The 23,961-nt window shown below is 46.1% G+C and overlaps 1 protein-coding gene across 1 annotated transcript in view; it reads right to left on the reverse strand.

Moving 5' to 3' along the window:
• The window catches only part of LOC138358420 (uncharacterized), a 115,640-nt gene that overhangs the window by 18,974 nt on the left and 72,705 nt on the right, over positions 1–23,961 (reverse strand). Inside the window, exon 4 of the mRNA XM_069316253.1 lies at positions 8,918–8,982. Coding sequence (XP_069172354.1) covers positions 8,918–8,982 — 65 coding nt within the window. The remainder of the gene's footprint in view (positions 1–8,917; positions 8,983–23,961) is intronic.

The following is a 23,961-nucleotide window of genomic DNA, read 5'->3' on the forward strand; positions in this document are numbered from 1 at the left end:
GTTGAGGAATGGGACTCATTAGTGAGCATTCTGCATCTACATCCGCCACCAAGATAATGTTAATAAAACAAGATTAAAACCAGTGCGCTAAAACAGAAGCGATAAATAAACAGGGAAAAAGGAGGAATCCCCCACCTCTATTTTAAACTTAGACCCAAATATCACAGGAAAAAAGTTATCATGTATAACCAAACTCAATTACGGGCTCACCATAGCCCGTGCTACATGGACACTTCGTCCTGAGTAGCTAAATCTCTAACAACAACAACATTCCTCATCTTCACTCGGACTACGGGAAGACATCTCCCGCCAACACATCACAAGAAGCAGTGTGATCACAATGCGACCAAAACGTCTTAAGGTCAGAGCGACTCCACTTGACGGTCATGCTATCGGGAGAAGTAATACTTTAAAGGTCCTGAAGGACGTTACTGGCCTCAAACCCGCTGACATTAATCAGGAAGGTGAAGATATTGTCCTCTTCTTTTCATGTGAAGAGGAGCTAGAAAAACTCCTCACTAACGATGCCATTCTTCGCAAAGAGCATTACCTACATCCTCACTTCCCACGTCAGTTCCTGGCCGGAAGAACTGTTTTTACCAGCAGGACCAGCCGGTGGATCGCTGAGCGACCTCAACATCATATCATAAACAATATCGAGGACGAAAATCCAAACCTGTCGGTATTCAACCTAGAGTTCTGCAACACCGACGAAACATCAATGAAGATTACGTTCACCACCATAGCTGCGGCCACCCAGGCTGCCACACAAGGATTCTACTGCTTCGGCCTAAAAATACCACCCCACCAAATAAAAAAGGAACGATACCATGAGATCCAGCAGTGCTTTAAGTGCTACGAGCTCTCCCACCCGACCAACAAGTGTCAGCACCCTGTCCAGAGGTGCAGCCTGTGCGCACTGGACCATCACTACTCCATATGCAAGGCAACAGTCCATCGCTGCTTGCTCTGTGATGGCAATCACGCCGCAATTTCCTACCGCTGCCCCCGCAGACAGGAAAGCATCAAGGCCCAGGTTGAAGCCAAGAGAAACAACCCTTCTACCTCCTCGACCAGAGTCCCAAGCGTTCAACCCACCAGCTTAGCTCTTACTAATCAACCAGAAGACTTTCCAGTCTTACCAACATGTGGCTCCTCCCAGCAGGCGACACAGCCTTCTCATTGGGGGCCCAAGGTCCCACAGGCTCCTTCACAGCCCCCTGCATCACGTGCAGGCATTATCCCTGGTCTTATTAGACTTGCGGAAAGGCTAGCAGGACCAGACAACCAGCGCTTTGTCAGTGAACTAAACGCATTATACATAGACAATGGCCTGGCCCCCATCATAGCCACTAGCGTAAATCTCACTGCCTCCTCCACAACTCCGGAGACTACCACCAGGACGACCATGCGGTCAACTTTAACACCGACTCCAGAACCGCCCATGACCCGGGCAACACAAACAGAGGTAATTCCTTCTCCAGCTCCCAACACTCCTACCATCACTATCTCAGCAGCCGCGCTAGCAGACGTGCTGTCTACAAACGATAACAGCACCACCAGCGCTCCTGAAATAGCTACAACCACCAATCAACGACACCTAAACCTACCCAAGGCTGCGAGGTGAAAGACAAAAACGCCCACTACGGAGGTTATGGACTCCTCAGACGAGGAAATCATAATAGGAGCTTCACCGCCGCATCATATATACGACACCTGCACGGTTCAAGACTTCCTCATGGAGGCCACGTCACCAAACTCCAAAGACAGCACTGCTCAGCCAAAGTCGCAGGCAAAGAAAAAACAGAAAACCTAGAGGTCTACACTAACCCCACTAGCTCCATAACTGGTATAGCCAGCCCCCCAGGCTGAAAACCATCATGAAGATCCCCATCCATCGCCAGGTCTTTAGTATCAGCCACTGATACAGATAATGGGTCCAAAGAGCCTCCACTTACGGGCTCACCATAGCCCGTGCTACTGGAACTTATTGTTCTGAGTAGCGAATCTTAAACAACAACAACCCGCCAAACACACACCGAAACTACGACGTTGGTACAACGTTCGAACAAGTTTTAACACCTCCTAACCAGTTATAACAACCAATATATCAAGTTGTAACAACGTTCTAATACGTCATAAGCACGTTAAGCCAAGATGTAACAACTTTATTACAAGTTGTAACAAGCGGAAAAGAGACAGTTTCGGTTTGTGTTTCCAGGGAACATTCCTCATCACCAAACTGTCACAGAAAAGCCATTACTTCACTATCTTCTGGAATGTGAAGCATCCAACGATCTTAGAAGTGCTTTAAGAGTCCCTGAATCTTGCAGTGGCCACCTTGAAGCATTCAACACAGCCACTCTCCTGGTCAAAAAAGGTGTCCAGCAGCTGGACACCCTCATAAAGATTGTCAAGCAGTATCCTCCCCCGCGATAACAGCTTAACGATTAAATGCAAGGTAATAAAGGTAATGTGTGTTCTTTCAGTTTATCTCAAAGGTAATGTAGAGCGTGCTCTCTCAGTTTATCTCAAAGGTAATGTAGAGTGTGTTCTCTCAGTTTATCTCAAAGGTAATGTAGAGTGTGCTCTCTCAGTTTATCTCAAAGGTAATGTAGAGCGTGCTCTCTCAGTTTATCTCAAAGGTAATGTAGAGCGTGCTCTCTCAGTTTATCTCAAAGGTAATGTAGAGCGTGCTCTCTCAGTTTATCTCAAAGGTAATGTAGAGCGTGCTCTCTCAGTTTATCTCAAAGGTAATGTAGAGTGTGTTCTCTCAGTTTATCTCAAAGGTAATGTAGAGCGTGCTCTCTCAGTTTATCTCAAAGGTAATGTAGAGCGTGCTCTCTCAGTTTATCTCAAAGGTAATGTAGAGCGTGCTCTCTCAGTTTATCTCAAAGGTAATGTGGAGTGTGTTCTCTCAGTTTATCTCGAAGGTAATGTAGAGCGTGCTCTCTCAGTTTATCTCAAAGGTAATGTAGAGTGTGTTCTCTCAGTTTATCTCAAAGGTAATGTAGAGCGTGCTCTCTCAGTTTATCTCAAAGGTAATGTGGAGTGTGTTCTCTCAGTTTATCTCGAAGGTAATGTGGAGTGTGCTCTCTCAGTTTATCTCAAAGGTAATGTAGAGCGTGCTCTCTCAGTTTATCTCAAAGGTAATGTAGAGTGTGCTCTCTCAGTTTATCTCAAAGGTAATGTAGAGCGTGCTCTCTCAGTTTATCTCAAAGGTAATGTAGAGTGTGCTCTCTCAGTTTATCTCAAAGGTAATGTAGAGCGTGCTCTCTCAGTTTATCTCAAAGGTAATGTAGAGCGTGCTCTCTCAGTTTATCTCAAAGGTAATGTAGAGCGTGCTCTCTCAGTTTATCTCAAAGGTAATGTAGAGCGTGCTCTCTCAGTTTATCTCAAAGGTAATGTAGAGCGTGCTCTCTCAGTTTATCTCAAAGGTAATGTAGAGCGTGCTCTCTCAGTTTATCTCAAAGGTAATGTAGAGCGTGCTCTCTCAGTTTATCTCAAAGGTAATGTGGAGTGTGTCCTCTCAGTTTATCTCAAAGGTAATGTAGAGTGTGTTCTCTCAGTTTCCTACATTGACACAATGTTATATGTGCACAGGATTCACGAAGTTCGTAGTGTAAAGCACGTGGACTAACGCTATGGATATATATCACGCTGGGAGTTCTATTATTGGAATGAGTACTAGCCCATCATCTCTTAAAAGAAGCTACTTTGGTGAGCTTTTCCCTCGGGCATCAGAATCCAGCAGTCAGGTCACCCGCTTGAGACGACCGGAGTAACCATAACGTGACTTACCCAAATGACATTTTATGACCTGAAAAAAGGTTAGTGTATCCATACCTTCGTAACAGAGATTCTCTGATTGGTTAAAGCGTCTATGCTTGACCGGCACTGAAGTACACAAATTCGCTCCTATTACACAGAAATGTGAAGATGTGCGGATAAATAGCTGAAGAGTATTAGCTTGACTACACTGTTCTATGTCCTTACATATGTCATATTAACACCAAATTCATATAAGTAACGAGCAAACGGCCAGGAATCCCAGTGTAATTATTTTCGTCTAATGAAGTGACCATGGCGGTAAATTAGATATCCCATACGGCACAACCAGAGGCAACAGTCTGAGCTGAGTGCTTTTTCATCATGGATATTTTGTCCCCAAACGCCCCTTGCCATTTCAGGGGGCTATAGGGTTTTAAATAGCTTCAGAGCACCAATCCCCCCAGCCACTGGGCATGGTGAGAAGGCACCCCTAAGCACACATACTTCCCTGTCAACACAAACTAAAATACATATAAATGGCAGATGTCAATCTCAACCTACACGATTCGTAGTGTAATAATAACAGTTTGATGATAATAATAACACGTAAAATGGAAAATTATTTAGTATTTTGTTTTCTTATATAAGACAACATACAAAGGGAGAGATGCACAGTATGCCATTAAAAAAGAATTAAAGCTGAGGGCAAAACAACAAGCTGCCTAACCGGCAGTATTGGTGACTTGACAGCAGCATACATGAAAAACAATTCAAAGCGAAAGCTCCTAGCAAGGCCCCGGAGCGGGAGGGTTGTCATGTATGCCCCCTTGATGTGGATTTGGACCATATTCTGTAGATGGAATATGTCCAGGTTAGGGCTTTCATAGAGCAAGTCTCAAAGTCGCTCTTGGTGTGTTCCATATCCTGAAGTCCGTGTGCACTCTCCTTGTATCATGCTCCTCTCCAATTAAGGATTATCGATGAGGCGGATGCTGTGTACTTCCCGGTATATTCCCTGACCTTTTGAAGGATCTCTGGGTGCCGTATTTGTCGCACTTGCTCTGATGTGGACGCGAGAGAGGGAAGTTATCAGCAGAGACCTGGGTGTCCAATATGAAGGCTTCGTCACCTTTGCAAGCGATGATGCTGGGCTTGCAGAAGGCCCTTCCATCCGGTATACGAACCTCACGTTCCACCTCGAAACCTCTCTGCCGCAGGCGACCAGCTATGAACCGAGTGATATTGGCATGACGTTTCACCCGAGCTCCGTGCGTCTTATAGCATGCCCGGGATATGTGGCCCAGGGTTCCTGGTCTCGGGCATTCCTCGCAGAGACCGGAAGCCTCGAGTCTACCCCTAGCTGTTCTATACGTTTACAACGTCTAGACTACAGCGTTTGCCCTAATCTGGAAGGCATAAGCAAAGTCTCATCCGCTTAGCTGACGGGTACCGGATGAGACCCACTTATGGCAGGAAGGAACCTCACAAGTAGATGCAAGGCCGGCACCATCAACCATCCTATACAGTTTTGCTTTCCAACTTCTAGAGCGCTCAGCCGTTCTGTTAAAGGGGGTTCCGGCGGCCGTGGTCAGGTCTACCCATCGACGCATTCGTGCTTGGAATGCGGGTAGAAGAGCCATAGCCACTATCACCGAATCCTCCGACTCTACCAACGTCCCGAGCCGCTTGTTCTTTTGTAGGCGGAATGATGTAGTAAAGTCGGGAATTCCTAGTCCACCGTCCTTTACGTCGGTATGAAAGAAGGCATTAGGGGTATCGTGAGGCAGTCACAACCAGCCACGAATGGCGTGCCGCAACTGCCTGTCAAGCCTCGCTAAATCCGCCATAAACACGCGTCCGAGAACAAGCTTGAGGATTAGGTCTTGTTTAAGTAGGTATAACCTCTGTTGTGGTTTGAGGGGGGCGTTAGTGATGTTAGTCAGACCGTCCTCAAACAGGGAACCATAGGATATGCGTCTGCCTCCGGCCCCGATAAGTATTCCTAAGTACTTGTACTCATCCGCCACACTCATAATACCAATTTTATCGTCCCCGATGTAGTATGTCCAACTGGTGGGGATATGCCAAGTCTTACAATGAGCATGCCAGATCAGCCCAGTGATGCTAGAGCAAGCAATAGCCTGGTTGACCAAGTGGTCACTGGGATATGCTTGGTTATAAGTTTAAATTTTATATAAAATTGACAATGTGTTGTAGGTACTTCTGAGAATTGACTTCGCTCTCATATGAGGCTTGTGTAAAACTATGATGTTAATTTCCAGTATCATGGGGCAAAAAAAAAAAAAACGTTTTTCCTCTCAGAAAACATGGTTTGAATTAGGTTATTTCTCCTATAGGTAATAGTAAGTTATATAAGAATTCAATTTGCTTTCCTCAAAAATTTCCCTGTAAGTCTTTGGCTTAATATCGATTGCTAGCAGAGCCCAGCCCACCCCCGTGACAACAGGTCCCTACCCTTGATGACTGTCTGTTGACAGGTCCCTGCCCTTGATGACTGTCTGTTGACAGGTCACTACCCTTGATGACTGTCAGTTGACAGGTCCCTGCCCTTGATGACTGTCTGTTGACAGGTCACTACCCCTTGATGACTGTTGACAGGTCACTACCCCTTGATGACTGTCTGTTGACAGGTCACTAGCCGTGTTGGCTGTCAGTTGACAGGTCCCTGCCCTTGATGACTGTCTATTGACAGGTCACTTCCCTTGATGACTGTCAGTTGACAGGTCACTACCCTTGATGACTGTCAGTTGACAGGTCACTTCCCTTGATGACTGTCAGTTGACAGGTCACTACCCTTGATGACTGTCAGTTGACAGGTCACTTCCCTTGATGACTGTCAGTTGACAGGTCACTACCCTTGATGACTGTGCATGTCATTACTGTTCCTGAGTATCAAGAAGGAACTCGCATAAGACCTTAGTGACCGGTAGTGACAGGTAAGCCGTCTTGACTGGTTGGCAGAAATGTTAAGACAGTATTTTCGGCGATTATAATATGGTCATCGATCAGTGAGGCTTCCAAGTGTCTGACATAATATTAGCTTCGATAAACACCAGTCTTAACGTAATGAATGCTCCCTGTGTATTAGTACGTATTTATAGATTACATATATATTTACATAAACCCTTCTCTGCACACTGCTAACCTGAACATGTGAGGTGCCCTCAGTACGAGGTTCAAAGGCTCCCACAACTAAACCCCTGCACTATAAACTTTGTGTATAAAGTCCGGCGGGAACACCATTATAGTGCATCCTCAGCACTGAAGGACGTCCATGACCACCCTGATTCGGAAAAAAGTGTAGCCGGTCGAGGAGGAATTCCCCAAAGCTGGAGCCTCACCAGATAACTCGCACCCTGATCTTGTACGCTCTACTTACGTCTTGCCAAGCCCTAGCTTGCATTGTTAAAGCCATCTACCATTGCAGGATGGTGATGTTGCATGCAATTCTAGCCTGGATGAAGTATAAATGCACACCCTAATATTTCAGGTTCAGGTAATCTAACATAAATATGTTTTCATTATCCTGTGACTTAATTTTACTATTTATTTGTTTGCAAACATCACTAATTCAGCTTTTATTGGAGAGACGTGATCCTCACATCATAACTAGAAATATTCTACGTTATATTTAATATGTTATGAATTATGTGTAATATGAATCTTCAGGAAGAAATAATGTTTTCATTGTTAACATTGTTCTCTTATCTCCTGCATATCATATGGTTTACTTCCAATTACTAAATATGAAGTGTATAACATGTATAAAACACATTATATTTCGTTACTAGGAAGCTTAGACTATTGCAATAGCTGAATTTGTACTATAGTAGCTCAGACTGTACTATATTAGCTTAATCTAATCTATAATCTTATTCTTATCGCAATCCATACTATAATAATTTCGTTTGAACTATAATTGCTCAGTTTGTATTATAACAGCTCTATCGTTGTCGCAATAGTTTAGGCCACACTGAAGCTTAAATCACCACTTGAACGTTCCTGTTGTCTCACATTTACCTTTTCACGTCATAATCACAGTTTCAGAAACTCTAATAAGATATTCTACAAAACTCCTTCTCTCAGTACCTTCAACATCAGGCATAATATTTGTTTTTTTTTGTTCCTCATATATTCTGAACTTTGATAAATTTATCTTTTTCCCATATTCTAAAGTTCGAAAAATCAGTTTGCTTTCAAGATTTTCAAAAACTGGTGTGGATGTGCTATTCTTAACTTCCATTGGTCAAGGATTCAGTTTATAACTTTTGTCAGTCATGTGCTCCTACTCTCTACTGCATACGGCATTTTTTTCTAACTTTGGAATATTTTGGCTGCAATTTAATTTCGCTATAACTTTTCTGTGATGGTATTTTCCCATCACTTCCTTCCGTTCTCACATAAATCATTACTAGCATTTAATATTTTTAAGTCATAGATCCAGTCCCTCATTTTCTAAGAAATGACCCATCCTCATATGATAACCTTTCTATATTAATTGTTTTTCTCGTAATCCCCATTATTTAATTCCCGTTTTTATTCCTGCTTTCCTAAAATTATACCATAATTAAAATTTCATTTAAAATCACATTGGCTGCATCTTTATTCCCTGTGATCCTTATAAATATACTTTATTTTCAATGCATTAATTTAAATCTAACCTTAAGTTTATATTAACAAAATATTTCATAAAATTATATTATACGGAGAAACTTACTACAATGTCGTAGTTTTTTAACGAAGGAGAATGAAAGACCAAATATGTGTAAATGTATTAAAAGACAAATTTTTGGATGTAACACGCATCCTTTCTTAAGATAATGTGTGTAAGGCTCTGAATAAGAGCCAAGGAGTTTACGTTTATAAATCTGGAAGAGTACCTCACTTGGCTTCCATCATTAGATGTTGTGATAATGTTCCCAGGGACTCTCCAAATGATGTCGAAGCTTCAGACGAATGCTCAGAACAATTTTAAACTCTAATGCTAAACTGAACAATCCTGATCTCCAATGATAAACAAAACAATATTAAACTCTAATGTTAAACTTAACAATACTAATCTCTAATGATAAACAAAACAATATTAAACCCCCAATGATAAACTGAACAATATGAAATATCTTACCTGGTATTTCTAGCTGTAATTTCAATTCCTCTTCCTCGTTCTCTCATGTGTGGATAACAAAGAACCTGAAACAATTTGTTCACATATTACTGTCAAAAGTATGTCATCAGAATCTCCAGCTACAGCAGGGAAGATTACTGCATGGAATTTATATGTTAACATAGTACAATCAAATGCACTATGAATTATTCATACCGCCAAAATTATGTATCTATGCTTACTGTTACAGTATCACTATTACCATAAATGTGTGCTTCAAATATCAATATATATGTATATGTATATAGTGCACGCCTCAAAGCTGTGCAGGCTCCCTACACACTTGACTTCTTTTTGGCAGTCCCATGTCTGCGACCGGCACATATCTTGATCCGCAGCAGCCTCCATATTGCAGTTGCTCTCCGACATGCTGCCCCTATCCACACTGTTCATAAGTGTATTTGCTTCGAGGGAGATGCAGACGATTATGGATTGCATTGCCTGCACTGAGGAAAATCAGTCGGTTTGCGCTCTAGACACGACGAAGTCAATGACATAATTAGGAGGAGCCTTGCCTTTGCTCAGTTGTTACGAACCCGATTCCATCGTCGGAGCATTGAGAAGCGACGTCAATGCCATCTGTGAGTCCGCTCCCGAAGCCCCCACAACATGGACGACGCCATCTAGTGGTGGCAGGAAGATACCAGCAAGAGGAGCTAGAATCCTGTCCTAGTCAGCTCGAGAGGTAGCTGGTGCTGACCTCTGGTGAGGTGGCGCCTAGAAAAGCAGCGCCATCTATTATAGGAGGAGTTGTATGTCTCTGTCAGAGTACGTAAGTGATGTTTCCTAGTGTCCCATGTACTGACCAGTGTACTGATGACGTGTCTGTATCCACAGAGTCGACGTAGGGCTGCTGTGGTACGAGGACAGTCAGTCTACTCATGGCAGCCAATAGCTCTCTACTCCATTCTTCTTTACGGAAGCAGTGAGCCGCCGCTGGAGAAGAACTGTGCAGTGTTCTACTGTCTGCCTGTGAAGTGGCAGTGACAGAATTCGGCGTACCCGGGACTGGCTAACGGAAGAGACGACTGACAGTTAAGGTGCTACGGAGGAGTGTAACCAGCGAGTTGCAAGAAGCTCCTGCCAGGGGTTCGCTACCCCTGTATTTGTTAGTGTAGAGGCCCAGCAGCGCGAGGCTGATGTTCTCTGCCAGCACCAGGCTGGAGAGTGATTGTGGGCGTGCACGAAGAGCACCTAGTGAGACTGTGTTTTGGCTGGCTCCGTGTCCAGGGTAGACTCGTTGGTGTTTCCCAGTACTGGTTGAGGACGGTACTGTGTGTTGAGGAAACACGGTAGCTGACAAGACTGCATCGATTGAGCATCGAGGAGCATTTAGTGTCTTATGAGAGAGACACTTGTGTACATATTAAGTGTAGTAATAGTTCCTTTAGGATTATATGAGGTGATGGGAAAGTGTTTATATGTGAATATATTAATAATTGATGAAGTGTCGTATTCAATGCACCTCCCCATTTGTATTTTACTTGCATTACCGAGCTCACTCCTTGAAAGCCACTACTAACTTGGGGCCGGATACCAGAACTATAGTTCCACCAGCAAAGAACCCGGTTGCAACCCATTGTGGCCGTAACACCAGTGTCCAGCGGTGAGGGAGCCCCACAACCTATTGAACCCTAACTCTGCTAGCTTTGCTGGCCGACCAGACGGGATCACATTGCACCCTTTGAAGGATGGCAGACAGATGGCGTGGAATTATACTTGAGTATCCCCACCCCCCCCCCCCCTCCTGGCAACAACATACATCAACCTCTCTGCCAGCCAAGCAGAAGGCTCAGAGAATGACACAAGTCTACGAAGTACAGGGAATTAGATCAATGGTTCAATTTCGTTACAATAGGAGCCGAGACCCTAGTCCATTGAGCGAGATTTTGCAAGATGTGTTAAGGTTCTTGGTTCCAGGCTCATTGACTTTACATGATACCCTAGAGTGGCAAGTTTTCTCCTCCAGCGCCTCAGTGTCGCGATCCAGAGGGGAAATGCCCACTGCATCCTCGGTTCCTGCCTGGCGACCGAAGAGTTCCAAGAACTCTACAGCCTCTAGGAAACAAACTTCCCCTTATTTCCTTTTAATGTTCATTTTTTGTAAACAAACTATGTAAATGTATAACCTTACATAATTATATATATATATATATATATATATATATATATATATATATATATATATATACACACAACTTTAGAACACTTTCCCACCAGGAGACTCGAACCCTAGCCAGCACAGAAGCCTTCCAGCAACTGGCATAACAGGTACGCCTTAACCCACTCCACCACCTGCTCAGACCCTTAAAAGAGATGGTAATTTCGGAGTATTTATACACTCCAAAGATATACCACCTCCCAAGAGCACTAGAGCAAGTGAGGGGTCATTTTTATGTTTTTCATATATATATATATATATATATATATATATATATATATATATATATATATATATATATATATATATATATATATATATATATATATATATATATTGGTGTATACTGGCAGCAGGTTTTCTTTCAAACATGTTTCATTGAATATGACCGCATATTCTGTATTTATTATTTTCTGGTTTAGGGCTTCTATCCCTCTAACTATTTTCTTAGCATCAGGGCTTAATTGAAATAGGAGTTCTCCAAAACTCATTTTCGTACTTCTAAGGTGAAGAAAAGAAGTGATTTACTATAGAGTGTATTACACTTATTTGTATAATTTGCACGACGTTTCGAACCTCCATGGTTCATTCTCAAGTGAACAGATCTTACAGTACTAGTTGATTTTATACCCGCATTAGGTCAGGTGATAATACAATGGAGGTGAAAACATGGGGGGATACATAAGGGATAAACATAGGGGCTGCAGAAGGCTTATTGGCCCATACGAGGCATCTCCTATCCAAACACAAAGATTAATCCAGTGTAATTGGCCTGTTATGTTGGACATTGTCTTCTGTGTTGGCATCGATATGTTCTTGTCTTGTCCTTACTCTCATGGTGGGTAGAGTAAATAGTTCCGTGATTTGGGTGTTCATGGTAGGTCGCTCTATTCTTATGTGAATTGCCTCAAGAGGCAATTCACATAGCGACCTACCATGAACATCCAATTATATTCGGCCGTACGGGCAAACGGTCAAAAACGACGTTCTTTTTAAGAGGACAGGTTGCGTCACAGATTCGAACCCGCGCCCAAGAGCATCCCAGATGCTGGGATCAGTCGATTAGTCGATTAAGGCAACGTCGATTAAGGGATGCTCTTTGGCGCAGGTTCGAATCCTTTTCATGGCCCTTGTGGATTTGATCATAAGAAAAACAGTTAAAAAAAACGAAATAAAAAAAATATGCCTACGAAATGAATGATATGGTAAACAAAATAGCTCAATTCCAATGAAATATCACACAATCTTTATAAATAAAAATGTAAATATTCGCTTGTTCAAAATCACAAATCTCCAAAAGATCTTCACCGTTTGCTTTAAAATTTTCACACAACGTTCCATTCGCTGCGAGCGAGTTTTTGTATACATACTATATAGAAATTGCTGAATTGCTGCTATTGCTGAAACCAATCCAGCTAGGATTTGGAATCCCCCTAGGCTGTGAAGCGGCTGCCCATGCAGCACGAGCATACATCACCAACATTTCTGATGAACAGGCCCTGCTCAAACTGGACTTTAAGAATGCCTTCAACATGGTAAGAAGAGATGCAGTACTTTGTGCCGTACATCGCCATTTCCGGCCCCTCTACCCGTTCATACTATCGTGCTACAGTGGTGAGTCAAAACTGCTCTTTGGTGAACATGAAATCAGATCATGTGAAGGTGTTCAGCAAGGTGATCCTCTTGCTCCCCTTCTTTTCTGCTTGGTCTTAAAATAAATCACCGAAAGCTTGTCCAGCGAGTTCAACATCTGGTTTTTGGATGATGGCACTATAGCTGGCACCGTAGACCATCTCTTGGCAGATATCAGGAAAATAAGGGAGCAAGAAGTAAGCCTGGGTCTTGTCCTGAACCCTTCCAAGTGTGAAGTAGTCTCTTCCAACCCAGACATCGTAGCAAGAATAAGGTCTGCCTTGCCTGGAGCCCATGTCATTAGGGCCGAGAACAGCACCCTCCTTGGAGCCCCCCTCGGGTCTAATGCCATTGAGGAGATCCTTGACAAGATAATCGCAGATCTTAGGAGGATGGACGACAGAATAGGTGACATCGATGCCCAGGATGCTTTTTATCTCCTCACTAAATGCCTATCCCTTCCGAGGCTAACCTACTTTCTGAGGTGCGCCCCATCTTACGACAGCCAAAAGCTTGAAGAGTATGACCTCTTACTGAAGACCATGCTGGAAAAAATTGTTAACCTCTCCCTCAACGAATGCCAGTGGAAACAAGCCACTCTTCCTGTTAGGCTCGGTGGCTTGGGTGTCCGCACGGCTACCGAAATTGCTGTCCCAGCCTTCCTGTCTTCCTCCTCAGCATCAGATGACCTGGTTAAGGAAATTCTACCTGACAGCCTGAGTGATGTAGCGGGGATACAGGACCCCCACTACTCGGAATGCGACACGAAATGGGGTGCCATGGCAGACCCAGCACTCAGACCAGCCATGCCGAAAGCCAAGAAACAATCCAGTTGGGACAGCCCCATTGTAGACAAAGAAGCCACAGCTTTGCTGGAGGCAGCAACAACCCCCAGTGATCGTGCACGCCTCACAGCTGTGCAGGCTCCCCATGCAGGGGACTTCCTTTTGGCAGTCCCTATGTCTGCGACAGGCACACGTCTTGATCCGCAGGAGTTCCGTATTGCAGTCGCTCTCCGTCTTGCTGCCCCTATCCACATTGTCCATAGGTGTATTTGCGGCGAGGCAGATGCTGACGAATATGGATTGCATGGCCTGCACTGTGGAAAATCTGGTGGTTGGCACACTAGACACGACGAAGTCAATGGCATCATTAAAAGAAGCCTTGCCTCTGCTCAGTGTCCAGCGGAGAGAGAGCCCCGCAACCTACTGAACCGTGACTCTGTTAGCTTTGCCGGCCGACCAGACGGAATCACACTGCGACCGTGAAATGGTGGCAGACAGTTGGCATGGGACTATACTTGTGTATCCACCCTGGCAACCACATACATCAACCTCTCTGCCGGCACAGCAGGAGCCGCGGCGACACACAGAAAAAGAGACAAGTCAGCCAAATACAGGCAATTAGATCATTGGTACACCTTCGTTCCAATAGGCTCTGAGACCCTAGGCCCATGGGGAGAGAGTGCAAGAAGGTTTCTTAAGGATCTTGGTTCCAAGCTCATTGACACCACAAGAGACCCTAGAGCAGCAAGTTTTCTCTTTCAGCGCCTCAGTGTCGCAATCAAGACGGGGAATGCTCGCTGCATCCTCGGTTCCTGCCCGGCGTCAGAGGAGTTCAAGGAAATCTACAGCCTGTAGGAAGCGAACTTTTTTGTGTGTCCTTTTAATGTTCATTTTTTGTATAAAATCAAAAATGTAACTGTATAACCTTGCATAATAAAGTGTACACCATAAAAAAAAAAGGGGGTGGTAGGAGAAGCGAACACTCTTACGTATTCAGAGTTAAATGGCAAGTTTTTCCCTGAATGCTCTGTGTTCCCTTCTCTGAGGCTGTGGGTCCCTATAATTGCACCAGAGGTGGTACCCCCCTACTATATAGATGTCTTGTCTAAGACAGGGAAAAAAAAGCTTTTATGAAGCTTTTTTTCATGTGAGGGAAATCTACGAAACCTCTTTACCCATTGCTTTAAAATTTTGACAACGTTGCATTCCAATAGGCGCGTGTTTTTATATACCTACTATATACATGCTTCACCTGTGAAAGGAAAAATATGTTTTTTTTAAAAAACAGCGCCATAATTTGGACAAAAGAGCAACACACACTGCAATCTCCGAAAGTTCTTTATCGATTGCCTTGAAATTGTGACACAACGTTCCATTCGAATATGGGTCTGTTTTTATATGCCTATTATATAGATGCCACACCTGTTAAAGGTAAACATGCTTTTTTCTTAACTGCGCCATCTGTTGCACGTAATAGCAACTCATGCTATACTAAATATGTTACGATTACAATTCAATATTTCCCATTACATTGACAAAATGAATCTTGTACAGATTCCTTTTTTGTGTTTACGTGCAGTGTTAAGAGCGTAAGCAATGGTGGAGAAAACTACTATTGATACACTAGACGTTGTTCAGGCGTTCATAAACAACGAGAACTGCCTCTCCAAATTGAAGTTTTAAAGGAAACCAAAACTAGTGTTGATAAGCGCCTACCTTGAACTAAAAGTAAGAGAACAAGATCCTATCATAAATGAATAGACCTTTGAAACCAGAAGACAAACAGGAAAGTCTAGTCTGTAGCAAAGTAGCGAGTGATATGGACTCCACTAAAAAGGAAGACCTGGGAAGTGATGGTGCGAGTGACACAGGTGAACCTAATGTGTGCCTATTGACAGTGAAAATGCGAGAATTAGAAATAAATCGTGAAATCGAAGGGAAAATATAGAAGTAGAGAGAGAAGAAAAAGAGCGAGAAAGAGAAGAAAAGGAGAAAAAGAAGAAAAGAACGTAGCTTTCATGAAAGGGGGAGAAACAGAAGAGAAAGACAGGAGAGAAAAAAGAAAGAAAATTCTTTGCTGTCTCCGAGAAAATAGCTGCCTCATTGGACTGGCCTATGGACAATCAGGCTATTATGATTCAATCACTGCTAACTGGGAAGGCCCAAACAGCGTACTCCACACTGTCCGTAAGTCAGTCTAGTTGTTACGACGCTATCAAGAAGGTGGCGGTGATGGCTTGTCAGTTGGTGCTTGAAGTATATAGACAGAAGTTACGTAACCTTAACAAAACAGCAGAGCACACTTTTAAGAGATTGGCTTGCATTAAGGAACAGTTGGTTTACGATTGGTGTGCGTTTTGGAAGGTTGAGACTAAGGAACAGCTGGAACAACTTATCCCGTTGGAAGATTTCAAGTAGTGTCTATCAGATGATCTGAAAACGCACTTGGAAACACAGCAAGTAGAGACATTGGGTGCTGCGGTCACCATGGCTGAAGAATGTATTTTAACTCATAGGCCCTCTACAAGATATGTTTCCAAGACCAACTCAAGCAGGAGGAGTGAACCATTCCCCATGGTGCCGTGAAGAGAAAACTTCACCCCAGGTAGTCTGAGACGAACAAGCTCAAGGAGAGACAAAGTGTGTTTGACGTGCGGGAAGAAAGAACACGTGTCTGGTAAGTGTAAGAGCAGGGCAGGTAACGACCCGCATAGGGAAGTTATGCCGGTGAGTTATGTGACACTACCAGTTGAAACCCATTCCCTGTGAACAAATAGGAGAGAGAAACCAGGATTGTTTACCCTATACTTCGAAAGGGTATGTATCGAATGACCAGTATAGCAGGTCAGTAGTAATTCTGAGAGATAGTGGAGCAGCCCAATCTCTGATTTTGAAGAGCACATTACCCAAGGAAGTGCCTACTGAAGGAAAGCAAAGTGTCATATTAGGTGGGTTTCTCTCGACTTTGTATGTTGCCCTCTTAGTAGAGGTTCATTTTCAATCCCGTATTTCAATGGAAAGTGTACATTGGCAATAGTAAGTAAGTAAGTAATTATCAAAAGAAGGCACCAAACCGGGAAGGCTATGTAGCACCATCAAATACGCAAAATAATCAGAGGGCGCTAAATATCACCAAGGATGCCAATACGAGAACAAAAACGCATAAGGCGAACGATATCAAAAGTATCCGAGTCACCAAGAATTCTATCGAGGGACAGGTGACCGCGAGGGGCGGTTGGAAAGCAAGACATACGCTCGTCCTGGAAGTCAGGACATTCAAGAAGGACATGCACGACCGTAAGAGGGACAATGCAACTAGGACAATAAGGAGCAGGGCGGCGCTCCATCAAGTGACCATGGGTTAAGCGAGTATGGCCAATACGCAACCTCGCCAGAGCCGTTTCCCACCGCCGGTTACGGTGGAAGGAGGACTGCCACGAGGAAACACAACATTTAAGAGTACGTAGCTTGTTACCAGTAACAGACAACCAAGAAGCCTGCCAACGGGTAAGGACTGAGGAATGGATAACCGGGTAAAAGTCGGAATACGGAATGCCCTTACGAGAGATGGGACAAGAGCGGACAGCTTCCTTGGCGGCAGCATCCGCACGCTCATTTAAAGACACACCAATATGGCTGGGAACCCAACAAAACTCAACCGACTTAAATTTACTATGAACGAGAAACAGCCAATGCTGGATCTCGACAACCACTGGATGAACTGGATTAAAGGACCCGAGAGCCATGAGGGCACTACGAGAGTCAACAACAACTACAAAGGAAGACTGACAACGAGAAAGTAGGAGACGAAGAGCATAGAGAATAGCATAAAGTTCCGCTGTAAAGATGCTAGTCTCCGGAGGCAAGCGACACATATAAGTGCGATCAGGAAAAACAACAGAGTAGCCAACACCGTCCGCTGACTTAGACCCATCGGTGAAGACAGAAACGGAGCGGGAGTGAGAAGAAAAGTGCTCGAGGAAAAGGCGTTTTAGAACCGTAGGAGGGGTAAAAGCTTTAGTGATACGGGTCAAGGAAGTACAAAACCGCGGAAGAGGGACCCTCCACGGGGGCAAAGAAGGAACAACACGAGGAGAAACATCAGAAATACGAACGGAAAGAGAATCCTGCAGGCGAGATAACCGGACAGAAAGAGGGAGGTGGTGAAGAGGAACAGGAACCGCAGGAGGGGTAAAAGTTAAAGCACGACAGAGGCGAGAGGAAGGATGTTGCAAGGACCGCGCAAGATAGCGAAGACAGTAGCGATCACGGCGGTCCTGGAGAGACAGGAAGCCAGTGTCAACATACAAGCTAAGGACGGGAGTCGAACGAAAGGCACCAGAACTGAGGCGCAACCCAGTATGGTGCAAAGCATCAAGACGGCGAAGAGTAGAAGGAGAAGCAGACGAGTAAGCAGGGCAACCATAATCGAGCTTAGACAGGACGAGAGAAGAATGTAAAGCAAGGAGAGTGCGCCTATCTGCCCCCCAAGAAGTATGGGACAAGACCCGAAGGAGGGTAAGGGCCTTAGAGCACTCAACACGGAGGTAAGAGATATGGGGAGACCAAGACAAACGAGTGTCAAGGAATAACCCCAAAAGCTTCGCGGAATCTTTGTATTCAAGGGGATGACCATAAAGTGACAAAGAGGGACGAAGAACAACCCGTTTCCGCGTAAATGTCATGGCACAAGTCTTAGAAGTAGAGAACTTGAAGCCATGATCAGTGGCCCAAGACGACACGGCATCAATTGCAAGTTGAAGCCGGCGTTGAAGGAGAGGCGAATCATCACCCTGACAACAAAGGGTAAGATCATCGACATAGAGAGCGGAGAAGACACCAGAAGGAAGAGAGGAAAGAAGACCATTGAGGGCAACCAGAAAAAGAGTAGTGCTCAGAACACTACCCTGGGGCACACCTTCATATTGCTGAAAAGAGGGAGAGAGAGCGGTACCAAGGCGCACCCGAAAGGAACGACGAGAGAGGAAGCTGCGGAGAAAGAGAGGGAGATGACCACGAAGGCCAAAAGAATGAAGTTGAGATAGGATATGATAACGCCAAGTGGTGTCGTAAGCCTTTTCCAGGTCAAAAAGGACGGCAACAACGGAGGTCTTCGCAGCAAAAGCAGTACAAATATAGACCTCCAAGTTCACCAGGACATCTGTCGTGCTGCGGCACTTGCGGAAACCAAATTGAGAAGGGGAGAGGAGGTGATGGTGTTCCAGGAACCACATCAGACGAACGTTAACCATACGTTCAAAAAGTTTGCAGACACAACTTGTGAGAGCAATAGGGCGAAAGTCCTTAGGGGAAGTACCCAGAGACCCGGGTTTGCGAACAGGGAGGACAACGGCATCGAGCCAGTCCTCAGGGACTGACGACGACTCCCAGATCCGATTATACAGACTCAGTAAATACTGAGACGTGCTCGGAGGGAGATGGCGAAGCATCTCATAATGAATACCATCGGAGCCCGCCGCCGTAGAACCGCAGAGGGTCAGAGCAGAACGAAGTTCAGAAAGAGAGAAGGGATCATTATAGGGAAGCTGAAGATGAGTGCAGAAATCTAAAGGACGAGACTCAAGGACAGGTTTACGAAGAAGGAAAGATTGGGGAAGATGAAGACCAGAGCTAACAGACGAAAAGTGGGAACCCAGTTCGGAAGCGACCTGCAACGGGTCCGCCACAAGAGTATCATGGAGGTGAAGGACCGGTGAAACATCGGGAACGAACTTACCCGCTATCTTGCGGATACGCTTCCAGATCTGGGCCAGAGGGGTTTCGGACGTAATTGTTGAGACATAAGATGCCCAACATTCACGTTTAGCCGTACGGATGGCCCTACGGGCCACCGCACTCGCTTTCCGAAAGAAAAGAAAAGAATCGGTCGTCTGCCTACGGCGGTGCCTCTTCCAGGCTGCACGCTTACAGCGGACAGCCCGAGCACAGTCCGCATTCCACCAGGGAACGCACTTCCGTGGACCCCGAGAGGAAGAGCGAGGAATAGAGCGGAGGGCAGCGTTGAAGACAGTGTCATGAAAAAGGAGGAGAGCGCGAGAGAGAGGCAGAAGGGAGAGGTCAGAGAGAGCAGCACTGAGGGTAAATAGGGTCCAGTCTGCCTTAGCAAACTGCCACCTAGGGAAAGAGAGGGAAGGGCGAAAAGAGAAAAAGGAAACAAGGATGGGGAAATGATCACTTCCATGGAGGTCATCAAGAACCTGCCACGTGAAATCCAAGTAAAGAGAAGAAGAGCAGAGAGAAAGATCAAGACAAGAAAGGGCGCGAGTCCGAGAGTCCAAATGAGTGGGCTCACCAGAATTCAGAAGAGACAGGGAAGAAGATAGGAGAAACGGCTCAAGGAGGCGACCCCGGGTATTCGTCAGAACGTCACCCCAAAGAGAATGACGACAATTGAAGTCACCCAGCAGGAGCACAGGCTCCGGCAAGGAGTCTAGGAGGTGTTTCAAATCAGGAAGAGAGAGCGGGACACTCGGGGGGAGATAAATGGAACAAACTGTGTACCATTTCCCCACAAAGATACGAGCAGCAGAACAATGGAGAGGCGAAGGAAAAAGTAAAGGAACAAAGGGAACATCTGCACGAATCAAGAGAGCAGAAGAATTAGAAGCCCCAGCAATGGCTGGGGGGGGGGGAGAGAAAGGAATAGCCACGAAAACGACCAGGACGAGCACCAAGCATTGGCTCCTGGAGACAGACAAAGGGGCGAAAACCGCGAAATCAGAAGTTGGAGTTCGAGGAAATTGGCGTAATAACCTCGAACGTTCCATTGAAGAATGGACAACGACGGGAAGAGAAAGGACAAAAACAGAGAACAAGGAAGAAACAAAGGCGAAAGAGCAACAGAGCACGTTAAAGAATATCAGGGTCGGGATCAGGGTCAGCAAAGTCAGGGTTAGGGGGCATGGGTAAACTGAGCAAAGACGGAGGGAAGGAAACGGGAGAACAGATCAGAGGTGGGCGGGCGGGGTCCGGAGGAGGAGGAGGAAGAGGAGGAGACAACGGAGAGGAGCAGTCAAGGACAGCAGTAGGAAGAGGGGGAGTAGGAAGAGGGGGAGTAGAAAGAGGGGAGCGCACCCCAGCAAGAGCAGCAACCGAAAGGGAAGCAGGGGCCAAAGAAACCTCCATAGCAGGAACAGGGGGCGCAACCACTGAAACGGGAGAGGAAGGAGCAACAGAGCCAGAAGTAGGAGCTAAGGAAGAAAGCGAAGCCTTCTTACCCGCCGGGGAAGAGGAAGGAGAGGAGCCAGGCTTACGCTTCTGACTTAAAGAGACAGGTGTCCCAGCAACTACGTACCGGGCAACGGATTCCAGTGTCTCAACAGGAGAAGCCGAACGAGAGCACACACGACGGCCGTTAGGAGAGCGATGGACATCCGCCTGCACCGACAGGCGGCGGGGAGAGCCGATAGATGGAGGAAGAGGATGGGAAGGAGGATCGGAGGGGGACGAGGAAGAAGACACAGGAGACATGACAGACCGGGTCGAAAGAAGGGGAACCCCAGACAGAGGACCAGGAGGGGGACCCCTCGGGAAAGAACTCAAAGGAACAGAGGAGGGGGCAGTGGGCGTATCAGGGTCCAAGGCCCGGAAACGGTTGAGAGTCTGAGGAAGGGGGGAAGGACGAGGAGAGGAAGAGCGCAACACGCGAGCATAAGAGATGTTAGTATAAGGCGGGAGCCGGCGAACCTGGCGCCTCGCCTCAGGAAAAGACAAACGCTCCCGGTGCTTCAGGTTAAGGACGGCCGCCTCAAGCTTGTAATGGACACAGGCACGGGAGAACGTAGGATGGGCCTCACCGCAGTTGAGGCAGCGAGCTTGGGGAGAAGTGCACTCCGACTTAGAGTGACCTTCACTCCCACACAAAGGACAGAGAGAGAGAGTCCCAGAGCAGCGGAGGGCACCATGCCCAAACCTCCAGCACTTATTACAAAGTCGAGGAGAAGGAATATACTCCTGGACAGAGCACCTAGCACCAGCAAGAATGACAGAGGATGGAAGGGTCCTACCATCAAAGGTGATCTTCACAACGCGAAGGGGTTGACGGCGACGACCACGAGGGGGACGAGTAAACGAGTCAACCTGGAGGACAGAATGGCCTTGGGCATCAAGGATATGCCGAATATCATCGTGGCAATCCTGCAGATTCCGAACACCGGTTGCAACATGGGGTGGGAGGAGAATAGTGCCAACACTGGAATTCATCTGAACGTTCTTGGAGACCCGAACAGGGATCTCGCCAAGGCAAGATAAGGCAGCCAAGCGGGAAGCCGCATCCTGAGAAGGAGCAGCAACGACACGTGTACCGAGACGAGTGGAGTTGAAAGTAACACACGCATCCACGGAATCTACAAGATGCCGATGGAGGGAGAAATCGTCAGGAGGCGCAGAATCAAGAGGGAGGAGATCAAAGTATTTGGCCCATGAAGCAGGACCAAACAAGGCCTGATACGCATCAGCACGGGAAGGAATCGAGCGAGTGCGGTTGGGGCGCGAACGGCGTTGAGAACCCCTAGAGAGAGAGGGGTCAAAAGGCGCAGTAGTCACAACGAAAGACTTAGCCACACCAGGGGACGAAGTGGTCACCACCGGGGGCTGGAGGCTCGACCCAACCTCAGAGGAGGGAGGGGAGCTGGGGGAAGAAGTCAGGACGGTCAAAGGAGGAGCAAGGTCGGGGCCCAACGCAGCGGGAGCTACAGAGCCTGGTCTTCCAATACAGGCCGACTCGGGGGCTTGGTCGCCCACCCCACGAGCCTGAGAGGGTACAACGGAAACATTCAACGACATAGAGACGAAAAGTGACAAATTCATCCACGAATGTGCCCCCATACCCACCATGGAGCCACAATTAGAGGCAGGACACCCAACAGGAAGCTATCGCTGATCATGCCGGGGCCCCCTAGGGGTGCGTCGTGAGTATACGCCCCACAAACGCCACCTTAAGAACCGTCAGTCCGTCGAGATCGGGTTCAGCGACGAAAGGGGGATTGACAATAAAAGGTTCCCCTCGCTCGAGACGTCGGGTACTACAGTTCTACGGGTGCAAGAGTATGCCTCCTCAAGCACCCGGGCGTCAAAATAGAAGAAGTCCAAAGAAAGAATCCAAAACAAGCAAAAGGTCGGCAGGAAACGACAAGCAGATAGGAGAAGAGGGGGGAGAAAAACGAAACATAAGGAAAAGGAAAAGCGATCCGGCACAATTGGAGAAGACAGCAGCAGGAGTGCAAGGCCAGAAAAGGACAGAGGACTGCCCAACGGAGCATCACACTCCGGCAGCCGTCCACCAAGCCCCCTCACGACGCCAACGGGCCGGAAGGGGAGGGGGCATTGGCAATAGTAGACCATCTCCTTATTAGAAGGGATAGAGGTAATACTAGCCAATGACTTAGCTTTGGGTTTGGTCAGTAACCATCCCTTGGTTGTTGCAGATCCAGTAGAAAACATGGTGAGGAAAGTAATAGCAGTACAAACCAGATCTCAGGAAAAGACTCAGTTGGGATTTAAGGATTTGTTAACCCTACGCCTACCGCTCAGGTTTCCGACAGCACTCCATCTAACTCTGTAGGCTCTACTCCAGAACCGAAGCACTGGACTAGAGCGACCTTGATTACAGAGCTAGAGAATGACCCCCTTGTGCAAGCACTCGCAGATTCCATAGAGACCAGTTAGGAGGTCGGTGACAAGAACTTCTGGAAGGACAAGGTACTGTGCCAGAAGTATCGACAAAGAACCCCCCAGACTCCAGAGGTAGGTACACAGGTTGTCGAGCCCTTTGTGTTCAGGACCCAACTGTTGGAGACTGTCCATACTGGATTATGGTCCGAACATTGCGGGCTTGCGAAAGTTGTTCATCGCCTAGCCAGATATTTCTTGTGTCTTCTGTATTTACTTCCTCTTTCCCAAAAGATCAGTACCGAATGAGTTTCAGGGTTTATCTCCTTTCGAAATGGTGTATGATCACATGGTGAGAGAATCTTTGGAGGTTATCAAGGACCAGTGGGTGGACACAGAGAGCAATATGGATTCGTTGGACTGGTTAGCTACTAACAAGGCAGGTTATTTGTTGCATGGGAACTAGCCAAATAGAACCTGTTACATTCCCAGGTAACTGCCAAGAAGAGATACGACAGCAAAGCGACACCCAGGGAATTTCCGGTAGGAGACCTAGTACTGGTATGTTCTCCACAGTAACAGGGAGCATGAGTACTTATTGGTCCTTACTCTTTTCTCTAGAAAGTTAATGCTACTAACTATATCCTTAGCACTCAAAACAAGAAAAAGAAGCAGATGTTTGTTCACGTGAACATAGTGAAGTTGTACCAAGGTCAGACATTTGTCCAGTGATGATGGTTGTTTCATATGAACAAGACCAAGAGGTGATGGAGAACGTTGGAAAGCAAGTAGCATCG

This window comes from Procambarus clarkii, chromosome 83 (genome assembly GCF_040958095.1).
Source record: "Procambarus clarkii isolate CNS0578487 chromosome 83, FALCON_Pclarkii_2.0, whole genome shotgun sequence".
NCBI classification, from domain to species: domain Eukaryota; kingdom Metazoa; phylum Arthropoda; class Malacostraca; order Decapoda; family Cambaridae; genus Procambarus; species Procambarus clarkii.